This window comes from Lycorma delicatula, chromosome 10 (assembly GCF_047948215.1).
Source record: "Lycorma delicatula isolate Av1 chromosome 10, ASM4794821v1, whole genome shotgun sequence".
NCBI lineage: Eukaryota > Metazoa > Arthropoda > Insecta > Hemiptera > Fulgoridae > Lycorma > Lycorma delicatula.
The window spans coordinates 44,420,399-44,447,599 of record NC_134464.1 but is presented as its reverse complement, the minus strand read 5'-3'; the positions used below and the strand labels follow the sequence as shown (position 1 = coordinate 44,447,599).

The following is a 27,201-nucleotide window of genomic DNA, read 5'->3' as shown; positions in this document are numbered from 1 at the left end:
GTCATGTATAACCGTATAACCGTCATGTATATTCGAGTTTTCTATATCCATGGAAACGATGTTCGTTTTGTTCGATTCTAAGACTAATTAATTTGGTGCATTTTTTAAGAACTTCCAAAAAAAAAGATCTCCAGAAAACTCTACATGACATATCAAAATGTTGACAAACATTATGAATTTTTCATGAATAATCTTCATGAATTGTGGTTCGGTGATGGTCGTCGTGAACAATGTCATCAGCAATACGCGTTTCCCCATTTTTAACGGTTTTAATTCATTCATAGATTTCTGTTCGGCTCGTTATATAGTTACATAGTTACAAAAAGTTTATTCCTACATTTCTGGTTATAACATGTACTGGTTATAAAATAAAACAAAAATTGAAACCAAATAGTTATAAAAATTATTTGTTAATAGTCTAGAGCAGGGATCGGCAACGCGGAACCCGCGGGTGCCATGACGCCCTGCTACTTTTTTACACACACTTGCTACTTAGCACGTAGGAATATTCCCGCTTCTATTACCGTATTTTGAGTGCTACGTATTATTTTGAGTAAATAAAATTTAGTCAATAATAATAACACTGAAAATACGTAGCACTCAATTTTATTTACGTATTACCTACCATATCACGCAAGATAGTCGCGCTTTTCACTATCAAAAACGTATTGTACTGATTAAACGGATTTTATAAACAACCCATCACGAATAATTGTAAAAGAAAAAGAATTTATTGTTTTATGTTGACTGAGAAGAACAATTTTGTTTTATTGACTTTAAAGGTAAATGTATTTGCTTATTGTGAAATAATAGTGTAGCACCCCCAATAACGTTTGAATCTATTTTCGTCCTTACTGACAAAAAGGTTGCCGACCTCTGGTCTAGAGATGTTAAAAATAAAAGATTAGCTGAATTACAATTATTACCACCTGATATCGTCATGTAGTTATATGCTGATTGAGTTTTCGTCTGCAGCTGCAGAACTTGCTGGTAGTTTTTTCCGTAAAACAAAAGTAATCGCAGTAATAACTATTATTTTTATAAATATTTTTTAGATCATTAAAATTGAAAAATTTTCCGTTTAGAACATGATCTAAAAATTCATTGTGCTAAATACAAATTAATTAATTGTACTAAATTAAAATTATTTAATTACCTAAAACATGTAAAAATGTGATTTATTTCATAATTTAAAATACATAATCAGTTAAATAATCCACTTTTAATTCTCGTTGTTTTCTCTTTCGTATTTTTAATTTCTTATTGCATTTATTATGTTTGATATATTCATTATTTATACCTTAGTACTTTATTTTACGTCATAGCTATTAAATAATTATTAAAATGAACCTGTATTTTTCGAGACAAGAAAAAACCAGGAATGTGTAGTTGTATGAAATAAAGTTTTAATTTAGTATTATTTATAATTACAATGGAAATATTTAATTATTAAAAAACATGTGATTCAACTAATGAATCATTGTTACCAACTTTGTATAATGAACTCCATGAATGTTTTAATATTAATAGTATTTAATTAACTTAGTATTTATTTTCAAATTTTACATATTCTTTGCCGATAAGTCTGAATTTTAATAACATTTTGTAAAACGAGAATTTACCACCAATCTATTTACCACCAATCTTAAATACTAATAAATCTCTTGGTTTTCTTATTTGTTGCGTTAATCTCGGTATCTACAGAACCGATTTGAATGAAACGTGCACTCTTATAGCAAATGCTGACGAAGAAGGTTTTCCACATTGTTTGATATTGATATGTTAAAAATAACCGGATTTATTACAGATTTTATTCACTTACCTTCTTGACACGCCCACAAGTAGTCCGACAGTGTGCCGCATTATTCGATCCGCCCCTCTCCACCACCATTGTCATACAGTTTCTTCAATGGTGGATTTATCGAAAAGGTTTATGGACTCTGAGTCTATAAATTTGCACAATGATGCGTGTTTATGTGAGCGTGCGATACTAGCACCAAGAAATTAACACATAAATGCCATAAATTGCTGTGTACTGCAAGAATTTTCAGGAGACGAAAAAACATACTATTCCATTAATGCAGATTTGAGCGAGGAGGATGCAGTTCATTAACCGAGTTTTTTGAATCCTTTATCAGTATCAGATTACCAGTTCACACATTGAAATTAAAAGTAGGTGTTCCAATTACAATCATGAGAAATCTGAAGTCACCACAGTTATGTAATAGAACTCGATTGGAAGTTAAGTCTTTAAAAAACGTATCATCGAAGCTATTATTTTAACAGTCTGTGGCAAAGAAGAAACTGCGAATCCCTAGAATTCCAGTCGTGTCTAATAAGTATTGTATTGACCATCAGTAAGTCACAAGATCAACTTTACGTACGGCCGGTATAGATTTACGAGCTTGCTTTTCTCATGGGCAATTGTATGTAGCATGTTGTCAAATAAGCAAGAAAAGCGAGCTCTTTGCTGGTGTAAAAATTTGTATGAAAACACAATTTGCATTATACTACAATAATAAAGATTTCATCAACTCACCTCTATTGCATGAATTGTGTTACTGCATCCTTATAAATATCTGAAAATTATCAATTATCGATTTTACGTATCAAGGAGACATGAATGATGAATATATTACTTCATACTTTGGATATTACAAAAAATCTAGCGCAGTTATGCGTAAGAAGATAGATTTTCGTTTCCGATGCTCTCACTATTTTGCAGTAAAAAACGCACTGATTTTCAGATAACAAGATTTTCAAATCATATAACAACCCACATACGTTCGATTAACGAGTAGACCCTTAACCCAAGCATCAAGTTTAAACACACTCATCATTGTGACCATTATAAGACCATATGCTTTAAAATTACCATTATAAGATTATATGCTTTACTTTCTTGTACGAAGTATAGGAAATTTGTAATCGTGACTAATTTCGGCGTTTATCGGACTATTTATGGTGAAACTATTAGCCGTAAAATGTTGAAATTTTGGATTTAGGACTGTTGTAATGTCTAGTTGTGCACCTCTCCTTTTGATTGCAATCGAGTGGATCAGAAGTGTCCGAAAAGCCTAAAATCCAGTGAATTCAATGAAATGAATTTAGTTTTGGAGATTTTCGAGCCACAAATTTTATATCTAGCACTTTATACATGGTGTTTTTGGGCTGACTATAGCAGCAGAACTTTTATTATACCATAATAAGAATTATCATTGCCATTTATTGTATATCTAAATGATTAAAGTTTCAGTTACTTAAAAATAATATCATTTAAATGGCGACCGTCATTGTCTATACACGACTGAAGCCTCACTCGGAAATTGTGCATTACTCTCGTCGTCATCTCTTGTGGAATTTCCGCGATTTCGTGTCGGATAGCAGCTTTCGTGTCGGTTTGTTTTTGTAGACTTTACGCTTTAAGTAGCCCCATAGAAAGAAGTCACAAGCAGCAAGATCGGGTGAACGAGCGAGCTGGCCACGGCATGTTACCTCGCAGTGAGATTAAACGCCCTGGAAACATTTGTCTTAGAACTTCCATAGATTGTCTTGCTGTGTGAGCGGTTGCACCATCCTGTTACAACACGACAATACATACAACACGATTTCCAATTTCATTCGGTTTCGGCTTCAGGAAGTTGTTTAGCATGTGTACATAACTAACTGTTCGCCCTTCCTCCTCAAAAAAATACGGGCCTATAATTCCAAAGTCTGCTACAGCACACCAAATTGTAACATGTTGGCTACGGAGAGGTCGCTCATGCAGTTGTATAGGATTATTTTCTGCCCGATTACGAAAATTTTGCTTATTGACATAACCTGATCAATGAAAATGCGCTTCGTCAGATGAGAGTACGACTGCATTGTTTGGAACATTTTTAAGGATAGCGTGACAAGATGCAATACGACTGGCCCAATCACGTTCACTAAGTTCCTCCACAACCATTATTTTATACGGGTGGAAGTGCAGGTCTTGGTGTAAAATTCTTCTCACAGTTCGATCAGATATTCCCAAGCTGGCAGCGTGCCTACGGGCTGGACGCCTTGGAGATCGTGTAACTGCTTGCTGGAGTAGTTGAACGTTCTGTGGAGTTCGAACGCTGCGAGGTCTACCTGGCGGTGGTTTTTTCATAGCCGAACTCGTAACTCTAAAATTTCTAACCCGTGTTAGAATGCTTTTCCTGACAGGGATTGCACCGTGTCGACTTATCCCGAAGTGTGTACGAAATAATCGCTGCGTACAGATTACAGAATCACCATTTTTAAAATAAGTTTCGATGACGAACGCACGATGTTCACCGCTCCACGCCATGTTAGCGACTATGGAACCAGTCCGGACCCGCCTACTACCACTAGCGCTGAGCTACGACGGTGGCAAATTCGGGAGTTATTTCTGCCGCTCCCTGTACTATAAAATGGTGGGCTGACTATACCTTTTCGGATTCTACTTGTAAAACTGAAAAGATATCCTTGGGAAAAATCTCAAATTTGGATAGAGAATCACATGACTATTTGGTAACATTACTATTTTGGTAACAAAAATTCCATCCGTTATATCTCCATAAATATTAGTTTTATCAATATTTATGTTATTTGCGAAAATATTTAGCCTGCGAGTTACGTACGTACGTACAGACGTCACAATCATTTGAAAAACTTTTGAAAAAACCCTATCGTTAAAATTTATTTAGCTTTTACATATGATTTTACATATGAAACAGATGTTTTTTAAATGACCGTTAACTAGTAAATCATTGGTTAAGTAATTGACAAAGTGGGTGAGGAAATTAGAAAAGATTCGTTATTTTGCTAATTTTTTTTACGATTTACTATAAAATAAAATAACAAATCTGGTATTATTTATTATGTATATATATATATATATATATAACAACTTGTTAGTTAACAATAATTTTAATAACTCAAATAGCGTTTTTTTGTACTATATTGTATATTACATTTATTTATGAAAATTGTATTACTTTGAATTAGTACAAGATATTAGTACAAGATATTACACTATCGTGTAATGTTATTGTATCAAGTGTTTAATGTAGCTTGTAAATGTTAAAGGAAAGTTAATTGCGGTGAAGAGATATCACATTTTACTAAAATAGTAGAAAATCAGAAGTGCTTAAATATTTTTTTTTTTTGTTTTTCTTTTACAACAAACTTTTTGTCGCGTTTAATTTTAAACTTATAAAAATCCTTTTTTTCTCTCATAAATTCCTTTCCTTTACATTTAAAATTCATTAAAATGTGGTTTTATCTTCTTGTACGAAGTAAAGGAAATATTGTAATCGTGACTAAATTCGGCCTTTATTGGACTATTTTCGGTGAAACTATTAGCCGTAGAATATTGAAATTTTGAATTTAGGACTGTTGTTATGTCTAGTTGTGCACCTCTTCATTTTATTACAATTAAAAAGTGTTCCAAAATTAAAATCAAAAATGTCCCAAAAGCTCAAAATCCAAAAAAAAATTACATTTATAAGCCCTCACTGACAGCTTTTCAGCGATATATATCATAACTGGTACTTATTTTCATTGGTTCCAGAGTTATAGCCTAATGAAATTTTAATTAATGAAATATTTGGATCTTACAAGCGGATGGCACATCACTTCGAATCCGACTTCATAGACTCGTACAAATTTTTTTTTAACGTTTTTTGAATTTGAATATATTTTTGATTTATATTTTTAATTTAACCTCTGATTATAGAAAAATTATTAGAATAAATAATAATTCAATAATAATAAAAAAAATGAAAAAATCAGAAGTTATTATTGAAATAAAATTTCATTTTAATTCAAACATTTTTACAGAGGGTTAATAATTATTAATAAATAATATATTTTAATTTTAAAAAAATTACCAATGTGTGCATTGTTAAAGATCCGACACGTTCTCTCTTACACCACATAACTACTTAAGAAACAGAATTAATAAATATAATATAGTTATAATAATTTAATTAATGTAATCATTTAATAATGTAATTATTATAAAGTAATATAAAATGCTGACACCATAAAAAAATGGTGGATTGTATCTCATTTTCAAATGAAATAAGTTTTAATGAAGGTGCAGCAAAAAAATATATATATATGTAATAGGGCGTACAAGGAAGTCATGTGGTGTCCACATCAGATTTTTTTAAATCTAATTTTAAAAGTAACGCTATTTCGATTTTACCTTCTGAAATTTTAGAATTTATTTTTGTCCTCAAAAAAATATTTTAAATATGACCTGTCTTTTATTCTGTTTATATAAATTTACACATTTTTTATGACGTTATCGTCCCCGCTTTTATAGAAAAAAAAAAATTGCCGAATAGACGATAAGGATAAAACTTGTTTTATTTAACCGTCCTCCAAACCGTTGAATGCGGAACTCCGATCCCCCTTAGAAAGACGTCTTGTACTGACGCCTGGACTGCGCTGAACTGCATCGATAATAATTTCATCAGCAACAGCGTCGTGTTTGACAGGTCGTTCATAACTGACACGAATACAAGGTAGTGAACCTTTTTCCCGAAGATTGCAAAAATTCGCGCCAATTGTTTTGGAATATGGTTTGGAAAACGTATTTCATATTCTACTGCAGCATTACCATCACATACACCCAAAATGAATTTCATATCAGCGTATTCCTCTGTTCTGTTATAAGTACGGAATTACTTCAATGGCAAACAGATCACGTTCAAACTAAAATTTACAGATAACCTTTGCTAACGACAGTACAATTCACAGTAATCTATAAACTTAAGGCATCTTACAAAATGATTTAAATACTAATACACTATTGCTCATTGTTGCTCAGCTGTTATTTATTTACCAGCTTTGAAATAACCTGAAGTATGTACTGTAATGTACTAAAAATAAAATTCGAATTTTTTCTAACTTTTGTTTGTTCAATTCAACTTATCTTACACTAATTTGTTAAGAGAAAAAATTCTTTCTTTCCAAATTCTTTCCACGTTTTGCTTAAAAGTTTTGTTTAATTCTCCATTTAACAATGTTTTTGTTAAACATAACAAAACCCAAGTTTTTACCCAAATATGGGGTTTTCACCCCATATTTCTCAGAAATTCCTGCAGATCTGGTTTTGGGACCAATTCTATTCAATTTCTCAGGTCAAAAACCATAAAAAATCAAATCTGACCGTAAATCCTAAAAATTTCAGTACGACTTCATTTCACCGGGGCAGCTGAAAGCCAAGCGAAATCTTTCACTTGGTAACGAAGCATTTTGGGACATTGTTTTATGAACGTTTTCCATTATTTCTGGAGGAAAACAGTTATGAAAATCCCAGTTAATCAACGATTGTATATTTGTTTGGGGAGTACTTGGACAATACGAATTTTTTCTGGAAAATCCATAATATTAAATATATATAAAAAAATAAAATCCATAATATTAAATCCATTAATATTTGTAACTTACCTTAATTTTTAATTTTGTTTTCTTCAGAATTACAAATTTAATTTACGTATGGATACAATAATAATATAATGTTTATAATGTAATAATTTACTTTTATTTATTTACTATTATTTTTTATTTTATTAAAGCGTTAGCTTTTTATTATAATTTAATTAATTACATTTTTATTTTATTTTTATTTTCATTTTAGACACCAGCTAATGGGACTACAGTTTCTGGAAATAAACCGGTACCACCTCCTCGTGATCATATTGTAACAAGGCCATTTGCTATCCCTCCACAATTACCCGCTAGAGCCCCCTTAAATAATAATATTGAACAATCTAAGGAACCTACGAAAGAACAACTTGACAGCATAAGAAAATTTCAGGTACGATTTTTATTTTTTTTTTTTCATTTGATTTTTAATTTTTTGTTTATGGTTATTTATTCTTTTTTTATTTATACTTTTCCCTTCGAAGTAACAGCAAATTCCCGCTTGTAGTTGCATAAAATTTTGTACATATTATTTTTAATATTTTTTAGATTTTGTAATTTTTATATTAACGTTAAACATTTTATTTCCTTAAAGCACTTTGTTTTTAATTTCACTTTTATTTTTATAGTTTCGTAAGTACGTAAAAATTTTTTTTAGGAAATTTAAAGTACGAATAACAAAATCATAAGAACACTTAATTTTTTTTTAAATTTGTTAACACCTATAATTTGGAAAATATTTTTATTTTCACCACTAATATCGTTTTAGCTTGTGTGTATAATTTTTTTTTTTTCAAAATGTAGAATTATTATATTCCAAATTAAATTAAAAATATTCGAATTATTTTAATTTAATGTCAAGTCAACCACGCACTGGATACAGTTGTGTTAGTTGATCTCCAATGAATAAAGTTTAAATGGAATTATTTTATTGAACCTAATCTCCTCTGTGTAACATTTCATTAAATTTTTCTGATGATTTGGTAATATTGCACCTATCCAAATATCTGTCTAATTTAAAGAAATAGATTATATTGTGGTATTTTGGTGGTTCTTTCAAGTCTGTTTAAATCATTTTTTAACCTATTAGTATCAGTGAAAAACTATTTATTTATTTTTAATCTTTTCGTAAGTTAAAAATTTCCTAACAGATTGATCCAACGGGTTTTGTGAAGTCATTGTTTATTACACACTTGATTCTAGCTATAGAAGATTTCCTATTACTTTTAGCCAGTCTAAATAGTTATTTTCCGATTATATTAAACCCCATCTTGTTATAATATTTTATTTAAATAAAATATTTAAATAATATTTTATTTTAAAAAAATTTATGTGCCGGTTGAGTGGTGATGTTAACCGACAATAACAAGTCGTCTTGTTGTAGCGCATGAATTTTTACGGAGTTACGAAAATGAAGGTAATGAACTGTTTGATTACACTATTGATGAAACTCATCAAATTAATAATTCTTTTTTTTATTATAAGATAGTTGAAATGTTCATATATAAAATGAGGGTATAACATAGGAAATAAGAAAAATGAAAATGTAAATGAGATTGTTGTTCAAACGCCGCGTTCATATTAGTTATTTTTTAACTTCTATGAAAATTTATGTAAGAATAAAAAAATTTTTTTGCGACTGATTAATATCATGTTAATATTTATAAATTTCCAGTTCTAATCATAAAAATTGCATTAGTCACGCTTGTAATGACAATGAACGACTATTTGACGAAACTAAATGAAGAACCTAGATGTGCAACGCAAAATAATTGAACTGTATTATTTAATTTACTAGAGGTTAAAAAAAAATTTATTTTCTTGCTTCGAGTTATTTAATGTCTTTTGTGGTGTAATTATTTCATTTTATAATATTTAAAACTTTTTCATCATCAGTAGTGGTTTATTTTATTGCTTTATTGAGTATAACAGTAGTTATCTCTGTACACCAATGTAGATAAGATAGAAGCTTAATAATTCACGTTATATAATGGTAAAAATTAAGAGCGGTCTTACTTTATTTTCAAAAAGTATTTGATAAAGACCCTATTTAACTAATCTTTTATAACTGTTGATCAACTGATATGACATTCAGTTAAGTCTCCAAATATCTACTCAATTTTATTGATCGACTCCTTCTAGGCAATGGTCCCTCATTAATGTAATGAATGTAATGAGTACAGCTTACGGTGGCCGGGACAGAATCGCGAAGCGAATATATATATATATATATATATTCGCTTATTAATTTCCGCACGGACTGACAAGCGTTTGATTATTTACGCCACTGTAGCATAATGTTATTGATTTCGTACAGTTTTTTACTTTTCACTAAGTTTTAATATACCCAAATTTTAGTGTAAGATATGCGAATAATAATTAGTAACAACTAATTAATAGAATATTTTTTTCTTCCGGGACCACCGTTAGGTATTACTTCAGTAAATGAGGTGAGTGACAATTTTTATACCGAGATTCGAACCCGGCACCTCCGGATGAAAGACCGAGACGCATTTGTTTTGTATTTTTGCGTCCAATGTACAGTAAATTTCTTATGAAAATGACTCGTTAAAATTTTTTTCTATTCAGCATTTCCCAAAATCAATTACATAATTTTTTTATATATGTTCGTTACTGTATTTTTTTTCAACCAAGTAGTGATTTTTAAAATAATTTTTAAAAATTATTATAAATTTTTAAAAATAATTTACAAGTTTTTTTTTCTGTTTAGAAAAATAAAATAACCATTCCCATTTGAAAAGCTATTATTTCAAATGAAGTTATTTTAGGACATCATTATTTTTAAGTATAATTATAATTGTATAGTTATTAAGGCATATTCTTAATGTAATGTTTTTTTATATATGTTCGTTACTGTATTTTTTTTCAACCAAGTAGTGATTTTTAAAATAATTTTTAAAAATTATTATAAATTTTTAAAAATAATTTACAAGTTTTTTTTTTTCTGTTTAGAAAAATAAAATAACCATTCCCATTTGAAAAGCTATTTTTTCTAATGAAGTTATTTTAGGACATCATTATTTTTAAGTATAATTATAATTGTATAGTTATTAAGGCATATTCTTAATGTAATGTAATATTCTGCATATTCTTAATATGTAGGCATATTCTTAATTCTTTAATGTAATTAAATTATTTAGGTTTATTACTGTTTTTTATGTGAATTAATAATCTTCCTTGCATTAAAAATGTAGTATTGTCACATCTTATTTCCAAAATTAAGATAAAGATTAATCCAAAATAATTATAAGTTGGGGTAGATGAGAAGAACTACAGCATCATTGAAAATAAGAAAAAGTATCAAAAACTATTAATCAAACCAGATAATCAAACGAGTATTTTTTTTAAGTTCACCAACTCAAAAAGGTTTTTACATATCTTAGAATGTTTCAGTATTAGCTCCGTTTGTCGCTCTGCAAACATCCAGCTGCAATAGCATAGGTGTTAACTTATCCTCATAGGAAACGTCTAGGGGGGTCAGATCTGACTTCATGAAGGCCAAAGTACAGTACCGGCCCTACCAATCCAACGATTAAGGACTCTTTTATTGAGAGCGCATCGAACGCCTAAGCCGAAGTATGGGGACGCACCATCTTGTTCAAAACATTACAGCAACGTTACTTTGGTCAACTTACTGGAAAAATTACAATTATGCCGGTTGACACAACTACTGACATGGAAAGTCGCTTCATCCGTAAACATAACATGTTTCGTTATTTTCAATTCTATTAAGCATTTTACTTGCGAATTCAACATGTATAGGACGATCAGTAGGTTTAATTTGATATGTAAGCTGAATTTTGTAAAGGCATAACGCTTGCACAACACATTTTGAATCGTTGTCTTTGGAATTTCTAAAATTCACCAAGAAATTCATTTTTTAGGACTTACAACTTAACAACTTCAACTTCAGCAACTTAACTTTAAAAACTTCGGCGTATACGCTCAATTGTTTTGTCACTCGTTTGAGGCCATGCGGGGGACTTTTTCACTTCCACGTAGCCAGATTTCTTAAACTGCTCGTATCACTATTTAATGATGTTTACATGAGGGGGAGCATTTCCATAAAAACACCGTTCAACAGTTATAACTCATTTATACTCCGCTAACCACAAAACGCGCTATGCTTTCCGCAGAGCGACCAACTTAAACATTCTAAGGTTTATAAAAAAACTGTTTAAGATGGTGAAGAGTCCAAACACAGAAAGAGTGTAGCCCGCCCCCCTTATAAAGAAATAAGCATAAAATTAGGCTAAAACACGTATTTTTTGCAGTTTTAAAAAAAAAATTGAATTTATCAGCATATTTAAGAGGAAAAATTTTTTAATGGAATTTCTACGAGATGGCATCGGTTTTAAATCAGAAATTCATATATACATATTGGTTATGAAGAAAAGCCATGAAAATTAACTTTAAATTGTGGTACCTATAAATTTACGTTTATAAGTTAAAAGTTGTTTTTTTTGTAATTTGGATACGTCAATCGAATACAAATGTCTTCAAACGAAGACATCTTGCTTCTTATTTTTTGTAGGGTTTTGACCTAAACTTCCAAAAGCCATAGTTAAATTGCTCATTTTTCCAATTTTAAATTTTTTTAAAAATCAAGCGATTTTTCACCTTATAAATAAATACATTTTCTACAGCCTATCAAGACTTTTATCAAATCTGAAGTAGGATAATGAAAATGTAAAATTTTCACCTTATAATTTCTTGCATGAAGATTTGTTCATTAGGTCTGGAGTTATGTCGGAGTTGATGCTTGTTTATGGATAAATTGTATGAGGTGGAATGAAAATTGTGACGCATGAAAGGACGCTTTTATTAACTAAAATTTTGAATTTAAGCACTGCATCAGAGTTTATAAGAAAAATAATAAAAAATGTAAAGAATGTGAAAATAATAAAAAGTGGCGGCTGTGTAGGGCAGATCGAACTATGTCCGAAAAGGTCAGAAAAAATCAAATCCCTTTACAAAAGTAGTAATTTTCCGGGTTTAGCGAGAGGATCACGATTCTCGCATCATAATACAATCGTTTTTCAAAGTTTATGAATTATTCAAAATAATTTTTAAGACATGTATTTTAACGGTACTATATATAATGTTGCTTTATCATATTTTCTACCTTCTTATTTTTCGATTTTTCCCAATTTTTGAATATTGAACTGAGCATTCTTTTCAAGGCGAAAACGCTTCAATTACCGGTAAGAATTCGGCCTCCGTGGTGCAAGTGGTAGCGTCTCGGCCTTTCATCCGGAAGTCCTGGGTTCGAATCTCAGGCAGCCATGGCATTTTTCATACGCTACATTTACATATTCCACGTATAATTTTCAACCTTATCATCAAGCAAATAAATTACTTTTTCAGAGATAGTTTTTCCTCTGTATCCATTCATACTCATCCATTGCAATATACTCATTGCAGTATACTCAATATACTCTACTCTGTATCCATTGCAATATACTCATCTGAATGAAGACGACGACGAAGTACCACTTGATTCCTCATTTTTATCAAGCCATGTATGGTATGCTTGTTGTTCTTGATTTAATTTTTTAAAGAGTGGCTAATTATTATTCCTCTACTCTCTTCTATTACTGATAGAAATTTAAATATTAGTTGCATTAATATAATTTTTTTTTATCTTAAGTCATTTGACTGGTTTTATGCAGCTCTCCAAGATTTCCTATCTAGTGCTAGTCGTTTCATTTCAGTATACCCACTACATCCAACATCTCTAACAATTTGTTTTACATATTCCAGACGTTGCCTGCCTGCACAATTTTTTCCTTCTACCTGTCCCTCCAATATTAAAGCGACTATTCCAGGATGAATAATATGTGGCCTATAAGTCTATCTCTTCTTTTAATTATTTTTCCGAATGCTTTTTTCTTCATCAATTTGCCATAACACCTCTTCATTTGACACTTTATCCACCCATCTGATTTTTAACATTTTCCTGTAGCACCACATTTCAAAACCTTCTAATCTTTTCTTCTCAGATAATCCGATCGTCCAAGTTTCACTTTCATATAAAGCTACGCTCCAAACATATACTTTAAAAAATCTTTTCCTGACGTTTAAATTAATTTTTAATGTAAATAAATTATATCTCTTGACTGAAGGCTCGTTTCGCCTGTGCTGTTCGGCATTTTATATTGCTCCTTACATTAATATAACATCTATTTATTATTATTATTATTATTATTAATAATACAATCTCCGTGGTGGAGTGGTAGCGTCTCGTCCTTTATGCCTGATTTGGGATTCAAATCAGGCATAGCATTTTTCACTCGCTAAAAAATTCATTTATTATCTAATAACTGTAAGAAGGCGTAAACCTGTTAAATGTATTGCGTTTTTGGTTTTTACACTGTTTATATAAAGAGTATAAAGGTTTTCAAATCACAAGAATTATTTACAATTTTTATTAAGTTAGACATTTTTGAATAATAAATTTGCTATTAATAGGAGCTAATTATCGAACCCATCAGGTCGGTCCAGTGGTTAAACTCGTCATCTCAAATCAGCTGATTTCAAAGTCGAGTGTTCTAAGGTTCAAATCCTAGTAAAGGCAGTTACTTTTATATACGGATTTGAATACTAGATCGTGGATACCGGTTTTCTTTTGCAGTTGGATTTCAATTAACCACACATCTCAGGAAATTTTACATGATCTGAGTTCAAGCCGGCGTCGACCTGAGACTGTACTAGACTACACGTAGTTTACATTCCTCTGAAGTAATACCTTACGATGGTTCTGGAGGCTTAGTAGAAAAAAAATGAATAAAAGGATCTAATTTACGACACACGAATGAAATGTGAAAATGTGGTAAGACAAGCATTTAATTAAATTTTTTAAATGTTGAAAGTTTCCTAGTAGGATTATAATTGTAATAGAATTGTAATTTGAGAAAATGATTATTTAAATTACTGTTTTAATTTATCTAATGATTAGAAATAACAGGTAAAATATTTCAAGATCTTTACGCGCGTGTACGCATAAACATAAGCACATTTCAACACACGTTATGAAGATAATACAATCATTAACAAGAGTTGCAGCAGCTTATTGTTTTTTTTCTCCTTTATAATAAACGGGAATGTAGCAAAGTCATTGATTTGTTATACTGTTATAGCCTTGTTATAAGGTTTCTAATCTCGCGCGCTCTCATATACTACATATCATCATTACTTCTACTTTTTTTTTGTTATTTATTATGCTTTTTCTTATATATATTTCTTTATCGTAAATGTCTTTCGCTTCATTTTTTTTTAAATTTTATTTTACGTGCAGCACATGAAGATATCCGATTAGTTAAAAGTATTAGGTATATATTATTTTCAATTATATCTAAGTCGTAAAAAAGTTTTTTTTCTTTTAAATTACTTTTATAATATTATTATTATGGTGAATTAATAAACAAGTTAATAAAAAAAAGTAAATTTATAGGAAACAACCGTTCATGAAACTCTGTATTTTCTTCTTTTACCGACAAATACAAAAAAAGGTATATATATATTTATACTGAAGGAAATGAAGATTACAGGAGACATCCAAGACAAGGGATGAATTCAAAAAAATAATTGATAGATTTAAGAACTTCAAAGATAAAAATCGCAAACCAACAGCCAAGAAGTGGATTGAGGAACCTGGGAAACAAAGAATAAGCAACGAGTTATTCGCTATTCGCTGTCCAAAGAAGAACGAATATAAATGAAATATATATATATATATATATATATGTTGCTTGATGTTCAGCTTGTTATTCTTTGCTTCCCAGACCCTTTTCATACTTTCACTATGATTCCTCTTCTGTTCATAAATCCACTTATTGGCTGTTGTTGGTTTGCGACGTTTATCTTTGAAGTTCTTAGATCTATCTATTATTTCCCTGAATTCATCTCTTGTCTTGTATGATGTCTCATGTAATCTTCATTTCCTCCTGGTTCTTTTGCCTTTAACTCAGTTGGTCATTGCTTTCATCTGTGTAAGATAGCTGAAGATCCTTTTGGTCAGGCTGTCGTCGTCAATTCTTTTAATATGTCCGTAGAACTGTGCGCGTCTCTTCCGCATGTTGTTTGTGATGATCTCGGTGTGTTTGTAGAGTCTCTTGTTCGTTCCTGTTTTCCAGGTGCTGTCTTCTGTCTTCGTTGGTCTGACATTTTCCCGAGTATTCGCCTACTTGTTCATTTTCTAGTATTTTTCCTTTTTTATTGAGCGTTGGGCATTCCGCTGCATATAGCCCTTTCGGTTTCATGACCGTGTTGTAATGTCTGATTTTTTGCTTTATAGGAGGATACGCTGCATTTGTTGTACATGTTTTGCGTAATTCCATATGTTCGTTCCAATTTTTTAATGGGTTTTATGTTTGCTGTTTAATCCAGTCTGTTGGATTGTATCCATTCTCCAAAGTACTTGTTATCTACTCTTTTCATGAAACCGTAGAAAACCATTAATTTCGCCTTTTATTAGCGTCAAAATATTTCACTACTTTTCGATAGTCGTAACTCGGTAACTAAGTATTCCAGATTTTTGTTTATATGAACATTTTTGTTTATATAAAATGCTTCGTTTGCGAGTTACGGCGAACTAAAAAGATTTCGCTACCCCGGTAAAAAGAAGGTCGTACTGAAATTTTTAGGACGTTAATTAAGGAGAAAAATTAGTGATTTATTGAATGAAAAATTGAAGATGTTTTTATCACTTGCAGATGTTTGAGAAATCTGGGGTGAAAACCCCCTTTGCAAATAAAACTTGTAGAGAATTTAATTCTGAATAAAATGGTGTAAGATAAGTTAAATAAAACTAAGAAAACTTATTTTTAGTGAAGTACATTTTGCATTATTTTCAATAGGTAGTAGGGAATAATAGGGAGTAAAATAGGTTATGGAAGTCCCGATAGAACTTCGTGATACACTCTGTACATACAGAGTGTAATACCATTACACACACCCAAATTGAATACCATATCAGCGTATTCCTCTGTAGTAAACAAGTACAGCATTACTTCCACGATAAATTGCAAAACGTTCAAATAAAATTTCCAGAATTAACCTCGTTATAATTAAAGCAGTTAAATTGTGCAGATGTTGGTTTAAATACTCTAGAATTTTTTGTTTCTTTTATCGTCTGCTGTATTAACACATTTTCACTTGATATTTTACAAGTTTATTTTCTTTAGTTTGTTCCACTTCGGATAGTTTCTCATCAGTATACGTGAAATATAAGTTCCCATATTAAGTTTACCCTTGTCGTCTATTTTATTAGACGAGTGGTTTCATGTTATTTTTTTCAGGATTCAGTTTTTTGTAATACGATACTTAAAAAAGAGGATAAGTTACATTTTAGTTTTAGGGGTTTGTTAATCAAGAATGCCATAAACAGTCGGGGGGGGGGGGGGGAGTTTATATATAAGCAGATATTTTACCACATGGCTAAACTAAACTAACCACTTATAATTCCTTTACATCCCTTAATAGTTTACTCTTATCTATAACCAACCGTAAGATTGTGAAAACAATTTTTTTATGTTTGCTGTTTCATTATAAATTATGAGTTGAATCTCTCCTTGTTGGTATGTCTAGTGTATGCTTATACTAAAAATATATCTTTTAATTTTTAAACTATACCTTAATGTAGAAAGAATTTGAGGATTGAAATTCGGTATTTCTTACATGACCCAGGAACCTCAAAGAGCGAAAGTGGGAATAATGTTTGACGTGTTTGATGCTTAATAACATTTGATTGCATAAACCGATTTTAATGAAATTTTGTAGAGATTCGAACATATGAAGCTACTTATTGGTGAAATTTTGAGTACATTAGGGGTCAGGACATGTGTGCATACGAATAAGTTATCTTTTTATTTATACATTTTTTTAAATGTTTTTCCTAGACATTAGTAGTAATGCAAGCAACCCCACTCCCCCAAAAAGGTGGTTTGAGTACAATATGTCCTCTTAGGGGAGGGGTGTTAGGGGTCAGGGACATGTGTGCATACGAATAAGTTATCTTTTTATTTATAAATTTTTTTTAATGTTTTTCCTAGACATTAGTAGTAATGCAAGCAACCCCACTCCCCCAAAAAGGTGGCAATATTGAGGGTGAGAGGAGCCATATAAGAAGACACAGTCTAATCTTTAGTTTAAAGAAGAAACTCTATTTCTTTGCGTATGGTATTGTTATTTATCCAAAATATTATTGAAGGTAACTGTATAAATTCTGTTCATATTATTCTTAGAATTCTATTGACACATATTTTAAAAACCTTTGACATGTGAATGGATATTTCTAGGATTACTTAAGATTTATTTGGATAGGTAAGGTTTGCTATGAGGGATACACTCAAAATAATGGTCATGGAGAAGTGAGATTATTTACTAAGAATTTTGTGGTTAAAGAAATATAAGGAAGTAAGTTTTTGATTACATTTAGTAGTAGTTTTCTTTAGGGAATAGTTTTCTTTATTCCGGTCAGAGTTATGGTCTAGTGGTTAACTCATCACAAATCAGCTGATTTCAAAGTCGAGAGTTCTAAGGTTCAAATCCTAGTAAAGACAGTTACTTTTATACGGATTTGAATCAGATTGTGGATACCGGTACTCTTTGGTGGTTGGGTTTCAACTAACCACACATCTCAGAAGCGGTCGACCTGAGACTGCACAAGACTAGACTTCGTTTGCTTATCATCCTCATTCGTCCTCTGAAGTAATATCTGGCAGTGGTTCCGAAAGCTAAACAGAAAAAGAGAGAAAGTTAAAATTGCCCATTGGTGCACAAGTTTATTGATGGGAAATAATTTATTACAGGTAATCTAAATTTGAATTAAAAGTATTAATTTTTTTGTAAAAGAGAATTTTTTAGTTTAATTTAGAACATCTTTTGATATCTTCTTGGTAGTTATTAGGGAATTTATTTAAAACGACTGGATGTACTATTTATTCCGTTTACATAAAATTAGTTCTTTTCTTGTTGTGATGAAAACGTATATTGTAATTTTAATTTATTTTATAATATTGTTAATACTTTCATAAATATGAACGTGTGGAAAAGTTACAATTTAGAAAAATGAAAAACGTTCAATTTACTTAATACCGGATTAAGTGTGTAAAGGATTCATATATACATACGCCTAAAATGATCTGTAGTCCTGTTTTTGTATCCTTTTTTGTATCTTCCTTTTGTAAGGTGCCCTAAATATAATTAATAAATATGAAAGTGCTAAGACCAAGAATACCAACTTGAGATACCCCTTGATTTATATAACTTGTACGTGAGTAGGACCTACAATTTTTCTTACGAAAAAGGAATTTTAACTACTTTTTCATTAGTAATAAGTACAGAACCTGATCAATTGCTTTACAGAGAGAATAAAAAAAGAGAATCTTGATGTGTTAATTAAAAATCATACGATTGGAAGTCACGGTTTAAAACGTAAATTACATTTTTTTTAAAGAAACTTTTAACAAATTGACAGTTCTTTATAAATGTTAATAAAATATTGATAATGTTGATAATAAACTAATCAATGTTTACAATAATTGAATTTAAATGGCGAACCTGTAAATTATCTGAATTAGGAAATAGTGTTCGGAAGGAAATAGTGTTCGTAATTCTTGGCTTAGTAATTTTATATTATTCAGCTTTTTACTAATGTTAATTCTAGTTTTGTAGTAGTTAACTCGTCGTTGCAAATCAGTTGAGCTGATTTTCGAAGTCGAATGTTCTTAAGTTTGAATGTTAGTAAAAACTAGTTTTTATACGAATTCGAATATTAGACATTGGATGCAGTATACTTTGTTGGTTGGGTTCAATTAATCACTCATCTCAGGAGTGGTCGGCCTGAGTCTGTAAAAAACCACCTCATTTACATGTCGTACACATTATTCTCTTGCTTACATTGTTCACTACTTGACCAGATTGTAGTGTACACATTAGAAAAATAAGATAAGAATAATTTCACTAAAAAACATTTTTTTAATCTACCGTTTGTTTAAATTTTTTGCTTCCAGTTGATTCAGTTAAATAAACTTACGTTTATCGTTAACCAATTACAAAGTTTAATTAATGGAGTAATCCCTTTTAATTTATAATATACTATGTTATCTAAACATCGTAAAAACAGCCCCCTACATTTTTTTTACAGATAGATGATTGAGTAACAGTAGAAAAGTCTAAATTTCGTGATCCTGCTCTATTTTCAAAGAACAGTTTATCGATACATCTTTGTTATTTTACATTCGCATCGCTGCAAACGATCTTCAATAGAACCATCAAAAAAGAATTATGATGCTTGTCATATTATTCGGATTATACCGTATTTATTTAAATACGTAATGATTTTATTCCACAGATGTTCCAGTTTAGTACATTTTTTAAAAATATATCTAAACAATGACATTTATTATATCTTCCATACTGCTTGTTTACACATCTTCTTTAAAATGAAAATAACAATGTTTCCTTTACATTTATATTTGATTCCATTGTTATCGCAATCCGTTTCTTTTAGGTTTGCTTTGTTTGTTTATTTATCTGGTTTTGATAATTTTATTTATATCTCAATTTTACATCTCAAAACAGTTGTTCAATTATTTTTGTAAAATTAGATCATTCTTAAATTGATCAGAATATTTATTAACAAAGTAGTAAGGTTTTACGTTGTAGGATTTTAAACAAACAAAAAATAACTACCTATAATCCATAAAATTCGTCAGTAAATTTAATTTTACACCTCCATTGGTGTATAAAGAGAGTGGCAAGGGAAGCAACTGCCTCCTTCCAGAATGGAAAAAATTAAAGAAAATAATAAAACCCAAACGTTTATAAATAATAAATTTTTGAAGAATTTAAAATTAAACAACATTTAAAATTAAACAACATTTTAAATATATTAATTATAAAATAGAGATACCCGCACCATCTTTGAGAAGATTTAAGAACTACTGTTACAGGCAGGCGCCACCTTACTTGCGACAACAGGAGTTTTTTTCTTTTTAGCCTCCGGAACCACCATCATGATTAATTCAGAGGACGAATGAGGATGATAAGCAAACGAAGTCTAGTCTTGTGCAGTCTCAGGTCGACCGCTTCTGAGATGTGTGGTTAGTTGAAACCCAACCACCAAAGAGTACCGGTATCCACAATCTGATGTTCAAATCCGTATAAAAGTAACTGCCTTTGCTAGGATTTGAACCTTAGAACTCTCGACTTTGAAATCAGCTGATTTGTGATGACGAGTTTAACCACTTACCAAGAATATGAGTGCACGCATTTTTGGTAAGAGTTCGTGGTGTTGTTTTACACACAAATGTGTAAATAGCGTACGCAATTTAAAGCTTGATTTTTCGTGCTGGCCATCTGCCATCCACCGAATGGATTTATTACTTGCTTTTATTTAACTTGCTATGAACGTATCGTTTATTTACATAAGCGTGGATAACATTTCCGAAAATAGAAAGATAACCAAAAAAATAAAGAAATAAATTTTTTTTAATTTAACAATTTTAAAGCAACAACCACGCTTATGTAAATAAACGATACATTAGCAAGTTAAATAAAAGCAAGTAATAAATGGCACAGAAGGCTACTTATAAAAAAAAATTCGTTATTCTTTAAAAAAAATTGTCTTTATTTTTTTTGGTTATCTTTTTATTTTCGGTAATCTTACGTCAGGGATTCTTTTGGATCTTGCAACATAAAATAGTTTCGTATTTAAGTTCATAATTCTCATTCATCCTTTGAATTTATCATGACGGTCGTTCCAGAGAGACTAAACAGAAAAATAAACTAGAAAACTCCTGTTGCCGCAAGTAAGATGGCGCCTGTATACATACAAGGCGTATCAGCACATACAAACTATTCTTAACGTGCTACGAATTCATCGGGAAAATGCGGAGAACGTCACGACTGCCGTTTTAAACGATGCACGTGAAATTGCCGTGAATTGGAATGTTGATATCGCCACTTGCATTGCACGCCAACAGAAGCATAGAAGCAATTATCCAGCCAAAAATCCATCCGAATTTTGGAGAAGATCTCTAATAATTCCTTACTTGGATTTCATCACTTCATCTCTAGAAGTCAGATTTTCTACGGACAAATCACTTTCGAGAAAGGCAATTGTGGTTTGGTTCAAAATTTAGAATGACGTACAGAGAACGCCACTCATAACTGAGGTTTTAAAAATTTGCTTTCACAGCCCTGCACAAAAAGTATTATCGAGCGTTCATTTAACTCCCTTCGTCGTAGCATTCACCGACATTGGGTTTTCGCTAACAAGAAGCAGTAAGTTGAAGCTGTATTTAGATAATTTGCATAAGTTTTTTTTTTAATAAATATTTTATTCTATACTTTGTGTATTGCATAGCATCGCGCGCCCCCATGGACTACCTTTCCACCATGAAAGAAGTTAAATTCAGAAAGTTACCTCCTCCTGTTTTGAGCTGGATACGTTCCTGCTCACCTCTGATTTTGATAAAATGTGGGAAATGCATTATTTAGGACTTAAGTTATTCGTTTAAATTTAATTTATTTGCTGGAAACGACTTTCACCCGAGTTACGTCCTTCGTAAATATTACAGTTCTCCTACCAAAAACCAAGTGTAATATACATTATTTTCAGACTAATTGGTAATTGTATACAATTACCTTGCAATTAAAAACAAATAAATAAATTGGAAAACAAGAGATAATGTTAAAAAAACCGTTTAAAAATTAAAATTTAAAATTACACATCCATTTGGATTTTTAAACAATCATCAACAGTAGATGTCTACCGAGACATAATAGATCAATTGTAGATAATTTGACAGGAACTTCAGATAAAACTTTTTCTAAATAGATAAGTACCGAACAATTTTTATATCTCGAAAATCGTAACGTATATGCTATTTCTTTCAAATCTAAATGACCTGAACTTCTTATTAAGTGTGTGTGTGTGTGTGTGTGTGTGTGCATGCGGGTGCGCGCGTGAGTGTTTCTGAAAAAAAATCATCATAAACTGGATTAATATATCCGAGGAAAAATTTATTGGAAAAATGTATAATTCAGTGGTTAAACCCTACTTAAAAGTTTAATTTGAATACTTCCTCTGATAAATGAACTTTTAACCCATTTGTTATTATAATAACAAATGTAATTTGAACAGTATATAGATAAAAGTTCAACCTTTTTGCTGTAAAGGTTGTAAAGATAAAACGTAGTTAAATTGGGATATTAGGGTACATTGAACATTACACTGTAATGTGCATGTTGCATTTGTTTAAGGGTATTAATATAGCGGAAGAGGAGTGGTAGTGCGGTTATTTAAGTAGTTCGGGGGGTACTGAGTACAAGGTTAGCGGTGGGAAGGAGTTAGGGGAGTTTAAATGACACCGAGGAGGCCACATAATCGCAGCATATCTCCCACGGGGAGTTCTCTAACCGCTATTACTGAGACCACCTCATCTCATTAGGTTCCACCTGGTGCTTCTACATCCCCTCCCTTCATAATCATCGTGACATCTATCTTTTCTATCTACTCTCTCACTCTCTCCCCACTTTACTTCTTTTTTCTCTTATTCTCTCTTTCATCTCTAATTTTCCTCTTGTTTTCCATTTTTTTTTCTCAATCTCTTAATATTTCTATCTTAAATCTTACTTCACCTTGTGAATTACTTTCTTCACATTTTCACTTTTTTAGTTTAATTAAATCCTCAGACTTAAGAATCATAATAAATTGCACCTATACATTACGTTAATTAATATCGTTTAAAAGTAGCTTTTACTTGTTGATTTTAAACCTCCTCTTTGTACTATTTTCCACACTCTAAAATCTCATTATATTTATCGGATGTAGTACCTCATTAGAATATTTAAAGCAAACCTTTAGCTATTTTTAGTCATGTAATATAAACTTAATTATAATATTTTGTAATCTACAATACCCCTTCCGTACTTTGTACTATTTTCTCAGTTTATTTTCCGAAAATACCGTTTTAGTTTGTAAAAATTCATCATTAAAATCATTCAAAATCATTTCAAAGTAAATTTCGCTACAAAATTATATAATTTTCAGGAGTCTAATGAATAAATTTGTTATAATCAAATGACATACTTCTAATCTTTAGCCCTTAAGAGACTACGATCGGCAACAAGATCACGCGAGTACGTTCATAGTAGCGCGTCTGATCCTAGTGCAAAGAACTGCGTCCATTGCAAGTGACCTTGAGCGGCTGACTAGTTGCAACTACTGGCTAGAACAGGGAACAATCGAAATATCTTTTCTGATTGGGATTTTCCTATCATATACTATGGATTATTCAACCTGTTTTCCTATTAGTTTTCCTATTAAAGTTTTTCTTCTGTGTTAAACTCTTTTTTAATTTTTTTTTGTGTTCATTGATTTTACGAGTATGCCTCCGACTCCTGGTCAAGTAGGGACTCTGTAAAAAGTTTATATAACTTAAAAAGTTTGTAACACAGAATTTTATATAACCTTGTCAATAACTTTTACAGCGTCTTAAAAAAAAAGGCAAAATCTGCAGACACCGATTACTATATTACGTAAACTATATTACTATATTACGTAAACGCCAATTAATAGTCTCGCGATCTGGCTTGTAAAGTACTACCCTAGTCTTCCATTCGTACAAATCAAATGTCGGCTACAGTCACTTAAACTTGTTATCGCTCGTAGTCTCTTCAGCGGATGAGCAGCTTAAATCATTGGAAATGGCTAAGTGTGCCTTCTTGTATAACACTATCGACAAGTAAGGTTAACAAGTAAGGTTAAAAGTAATGATCTTTCAGATCATTTTACACCACCAGATTGAGAGATCATATGATTATTCATCCTCAAAATCAAATCATACAAACTGAAATAATGCATTATCTCGCAGTATGAACTGTTGCTTTATCTTGTGGAATTTATTATCAACAGCAACCTCTAAGTTCAAAGGAACTTCATCTGAAAGATCTGCGTCCTGCGCAAAGAACGAAATTACAACTGGACACGCTGCGTCCATTATTGTATTGTTGTTAATTAATGTTACAATGTTGGTAATTATTAATGAAAACAAAATGAGAATATCAAACTAGAAACGTTATTATAACTTCCCTGCCTATTTTTCATGGCTTCCAGATGGCGCACAGTAGTAACCAACCTCTTCACCGCAATGCGCGCAGACTGACACATAATTACAGAATTCGGCCCCGTGGCCGAAGCGACAACATTTGAAGCATCGCTGCACGTCAAGGTACTTCTTGATGCGGCAGGATGCGATGTTAAAGAAGACACTCCCCTCAGACGAGGACTTCTGGAAGAGACCATCCATTTCAACCCCTTAGGGAAAGACACTTATCTTGTGACGCTTCCGGTCGCCACACCACCCCACCCGTTCATAGCCATGATGGGCTTTAACTATAGTAACCAAACTGCTGAAATAATTATTTACTCAACTATTCCAAATTTTTCAACAATATATCGTAAGTGGTACTTACTTTCATTGGTTCCAGAGTTATAGCTAAATGAAATATTTGTATCTTACAAGGGGAAGGCATATCGGTTCGAATCAGAAATCAGCTCTTTTTTTTTTTTTTTTTTAACTGAAGTTTTACGGGCATCGACCGCCAAGGTCACTAGCCCTCGTCACATTCTTTAAAAGAAATTATTATCTCCATCAGGATCGTCATATGTAAGGGTGTAAAGGGCCCTTACATTTTATTTAAAAACACAAACTTCAAAATAAACATTAAAACATAAAAGACAAGGACAATCACAAACACTTACGGGGTGTAAAGGGCCCCAATATTAAAATTTGAGATAGGTTCTCAAAAGACCATGAAATTAAAATTAAAATTTATCAATACCATATCTTTCTTTCTTTCTTCTACGAAGTCTCATTTATAGTTTGTTTAAGCACCCTCGGGGCGACCAAAACCGCCGTTGAGCAGTATATCAGTCGTGCCAGGGTGCCGTGGCAGTTGAATCCTTCTTATATCAGGCCATAGGCATGCACGGCGTACACCCATAGCCTCGCGCCCTCAATCCACCCTTGAGGGTCCCCCATGCCATCATCGGACACACCCCGACTCACTGCTCTTGAATGCAGGTGAGCCAAAATGGCCTAGGCAAGAGGGCTACCTCCCGTCACTATACGTGCCACGCTTCGAGACTCCCTTATATGTATATATAAAACTACCGCTTAGAGTATCTTTTACCACAGCTTTAAACTTCCATTTTATAGACTTTTAAGAAGTCCACTGGCGTGTAAAAATGCAACTATATTTTCTTCATTTCCATTATCCAGATCAGCACTAATATTATTTGTAAGACGGAACCTCTTTCTGAGATCCTCATATATGGTACACTCTTCTATTAGATGCTTGATTGTCAGTGTTTTATTACAAACACCGCACATTGGTCTCACTTCGCCGGTTAACATATATAAATTTGTTAATCGCGTGTGACCGAAGCTCTTTTTTTTTACTTTTTCAGCTCTTTTTTTTTACTTTTTTTGTAATTTAAATATATTGATTTTTAATAATTATTAATCTCTTGACTCTAAAAAAAATTACAATAAATAATAATCCAATAATATTAAAAATAACAATTAATTAAATAAAATTTTATGTACTTTTCATTTAAAAAAAAATGTATATATAATTTAATAGGCGTACAAGGAAGTCATGTGGTGTCCACATCAGGTTTTTTTTTATAATTATAAATGTTTTATCGTCTATACAAATACTAATATTAGTTACGTTTTTTTTTTTTGGTTTTTATAACTTACGAAATGTAAGTTATAATGTTTTTTTAATATTACGAAAACAATAAATTGTACAATATTAATTGACTTTTAATTTCCTTTCTTTCTTTTTTCGGCGATTCAATTTGTAATGAACGTGATTGAAAATAATAGTAGTCTCTTAAATTTATAAAATAAATAATTATTAAAAAAAATAAATAATAAATAATTATTTATTATTATTAAAAAATTATTTAATGTATCTCTTTTAAACGGTTTTCAGCACATGAAATTATTAACAATAAACACTTCCGGGATGAATAATAATAAATCGCGAAAGTTTTAGCGAAATCGGATAAGTCGTTTTTGAATTTGAATTATTAGGACACACACAAACCGTTATTTTTAAATAAATTTATAATTTAAAACCCTTATCAGAAAGTAGTGCATAAAACATATATAATATTAATGAACATATAACCTTGCGATACCAAATTAAAATAGAAATTACTAAAATAGAAATTACTATTATTAGCGTAGTGTGTGTGTGTGTATATATATATATATATATATATATATATATATATATATATATATATATATATAATACAGAAGTAAAAATTATATTTTTATACGGTTACTATCGCATTAAGATGAGGTCAAGCGTAACATGGAACATAAAATACTAAGGAAGGTTTTCTTTCCGAGTCTGGCTTTTTCCCTCTTTTGACCGTCTGTTATTTACCGTGACGGACTGTGTGACATGAAGTTTAGAATATGAGCGTAGGAGTTTTAAAATATTATAATAGGCGTGCCGCCATTCTTTTGGCGGCGAGCGGCTGTTTGTAGTAAACAAAAAAATGAATTCTGTCTATATTTAAACATTCTTTTTTAACGGTGACGTAAAATACTAGAAAACAAAAACAATGTTAATGAAAAAAAAAGGTATATATAGTTACATATTACATGGAACTAGAGTTTCGAACTTACATGAATTATTAATATTTATTGTAAATTAACACTT

General features: G+C 31.1%; 1 protein-coding gene across 1 annotated transcript in view; it reads left to right on the top strand.

The window, feature by feature from the left end:
* The window catches only part of LOC142331720 (protein PALS1-like), a 651,443-nt gene that overhangs the window by 508,076 nt on the left and 116,166 nt on the right, over window positions 1–27,201 (top strand). Inside the window, exon 8 of the mRNA XM_075377757.1 lies at window positions 7,640–7,819. Within this exon, the coding sequence (XP_075233872.1) occupies window positions 7,640–7,819 (180 nt within the window). The remainder of the gene's footprint in view (window positions 1–7,639; window positions 7,820–27,201) is intronic.